The 1454-nt window shown below is 33.6% G+C and overlaps 1 protein-coding gene across 1 annotated transcript; it reads right to left on the bottom strand.

The window, feature by feature from the left end:
• Positions 1 to 561: 561 nt before the first annotated feature.
• LOC148550995 (uncharacterized) lies at positions 562 to 1102 on the bottom strand. The gene has a single exon (XM_088494003.1). It carries the CDS (start codon positions 972 to 974, stop codon positions 741 to 743), a length of 234 nt encoding a protein of 77 aa, XP_088350129.1. The 5' UTR covers positions 975 to 1102; the 3' UTR covers positions 562 to 740.
• Between the last annotated feature and the right edge of the window lie 352 nt (positions 1103 to 1454).

Genomic DNA, 1454 nt, shown 5'->3' with positions numbered 1-1454 from the left:
TCAGAAGTGTAGCCATATCTTCAACAATTGACATGCTTTAAAAATGTGGCTATATGTCCACTAGAGGGTATGCTTTAAAAACGTGGTTGTATGTCTACCAGAGGGTACGCTATAAAAGCTTGCTTATAGGGTTATACATACGACTTTGTTTTTAAGCGTAGCAATAAATAAAAGTGTGCCAATAGATCAATAAAATTGTAGCGATAGAGCAACCGGCATGTTTGTGAGGATGTGACTCTTTCAAAAACGTGTCAATAACTCAAAGCATGACGAGAAGCCATTATACACTTCTTTTACTTTTCGATATGCTTTAAAAGCGTCGCAATAAGCTATTTTACTTATAGTGGGATTTGATTCTCATCAAATTTGAATTGATTTTTGGTATATTTAATAAAAGGAGATATTTGTAAAAAATTAATTGTGTAAATTAATTAAAGAGAGTGATCCACATTCTCTTATAAATGAAAATGTTATTAAGTGTATATTTTTATTTATTGTTTGCGATTTTTGGCTATGTATCATTACTCAGCATACAAAAATAATGATATTGCTATCATCATGAAAAGACAAAATATTTCAATATTTCATACTTTTTAAAGGTAAATCAATTCATTACACAAATCAAAGAATTGGGTTCAAATAAAAAAAAATCTCAGGACCTATCAAAGACGATGAGGATTCTCATCCTGAATAACCATCTAATCTTAATTGTAAACAAGGAAACGGATTCTAAATACGAATCAAATATTAGTGGCAGATTCATTTTGGCTTGAATCGGATATCCGAGAATTTTTCTTGTGCTGCTGCTTAGAAACCCATGATGAGAAGCACCCAATTGTGGTTGTATCAATCTTCATGTTAGTGTTCTTCTCTTCTCTTTCTTCTTGTGCTCTGTTCTTGGTCTTCATCTTTTCATTGTACACCTTCCTCATGACGTATGTTTCAGCGAAACCAAATCCTACCGATGAAGCCATGGCGCCAGCAACAATATACCGGCAATTCAAGATTTGTAGTTGTAGAAGAGTTTCTTGAAGCAGGAAGAGAAATGAGTTTGGCTTTTGTAGAGTTTGAATTGGCTTGGAGATGGATTAAGCCATGAAGGAAATTATTATAATTAAAGAAATTAAAGTCAACAAGTATGGACGCTTTTGTTGACTAAGCGTTACGTGCTTGGCGAAGGGTCAAAATTTTGCAAACGATAAAGGTTGCTGCCAAACAAATCAGTGCGGTTCCACGAAGAGACATATATCTATCCTGTGCCTTCCTTGCACCATCCAAAAGGAAATTAGTAAACCTCTCAAGTTACTGTGCCACAAATTCTGTGTCACAATTCGCAAGTTTTTATTACCCTTAAAATTTCTAATTGTTTAAATTGCCTAAAATCTCATGATTGGAAGACTAAATTAAATTATGGTATTAAATTTGGACTCCTTGTGAGACCCAATTTCATCAAT

This window comes from Arachis ipaensis, chromosome B7 (genome assembly GCF_059453495.1).
Source record: "Arachis ipaensis isolate K30076 ecotype BB chromosome B7, ASM5945349v1, whole genome shotgun sequence".
Lineage (NCBI taxonomy): Eukaryota > Viridiplantae > Streptophyta > Magnoliopsida > Fabales > Fabaceae > Arachis > Arachis ipaensis.
This window is presented reverse-complemented; position numbering and strand designations above follow the sequence as displayed.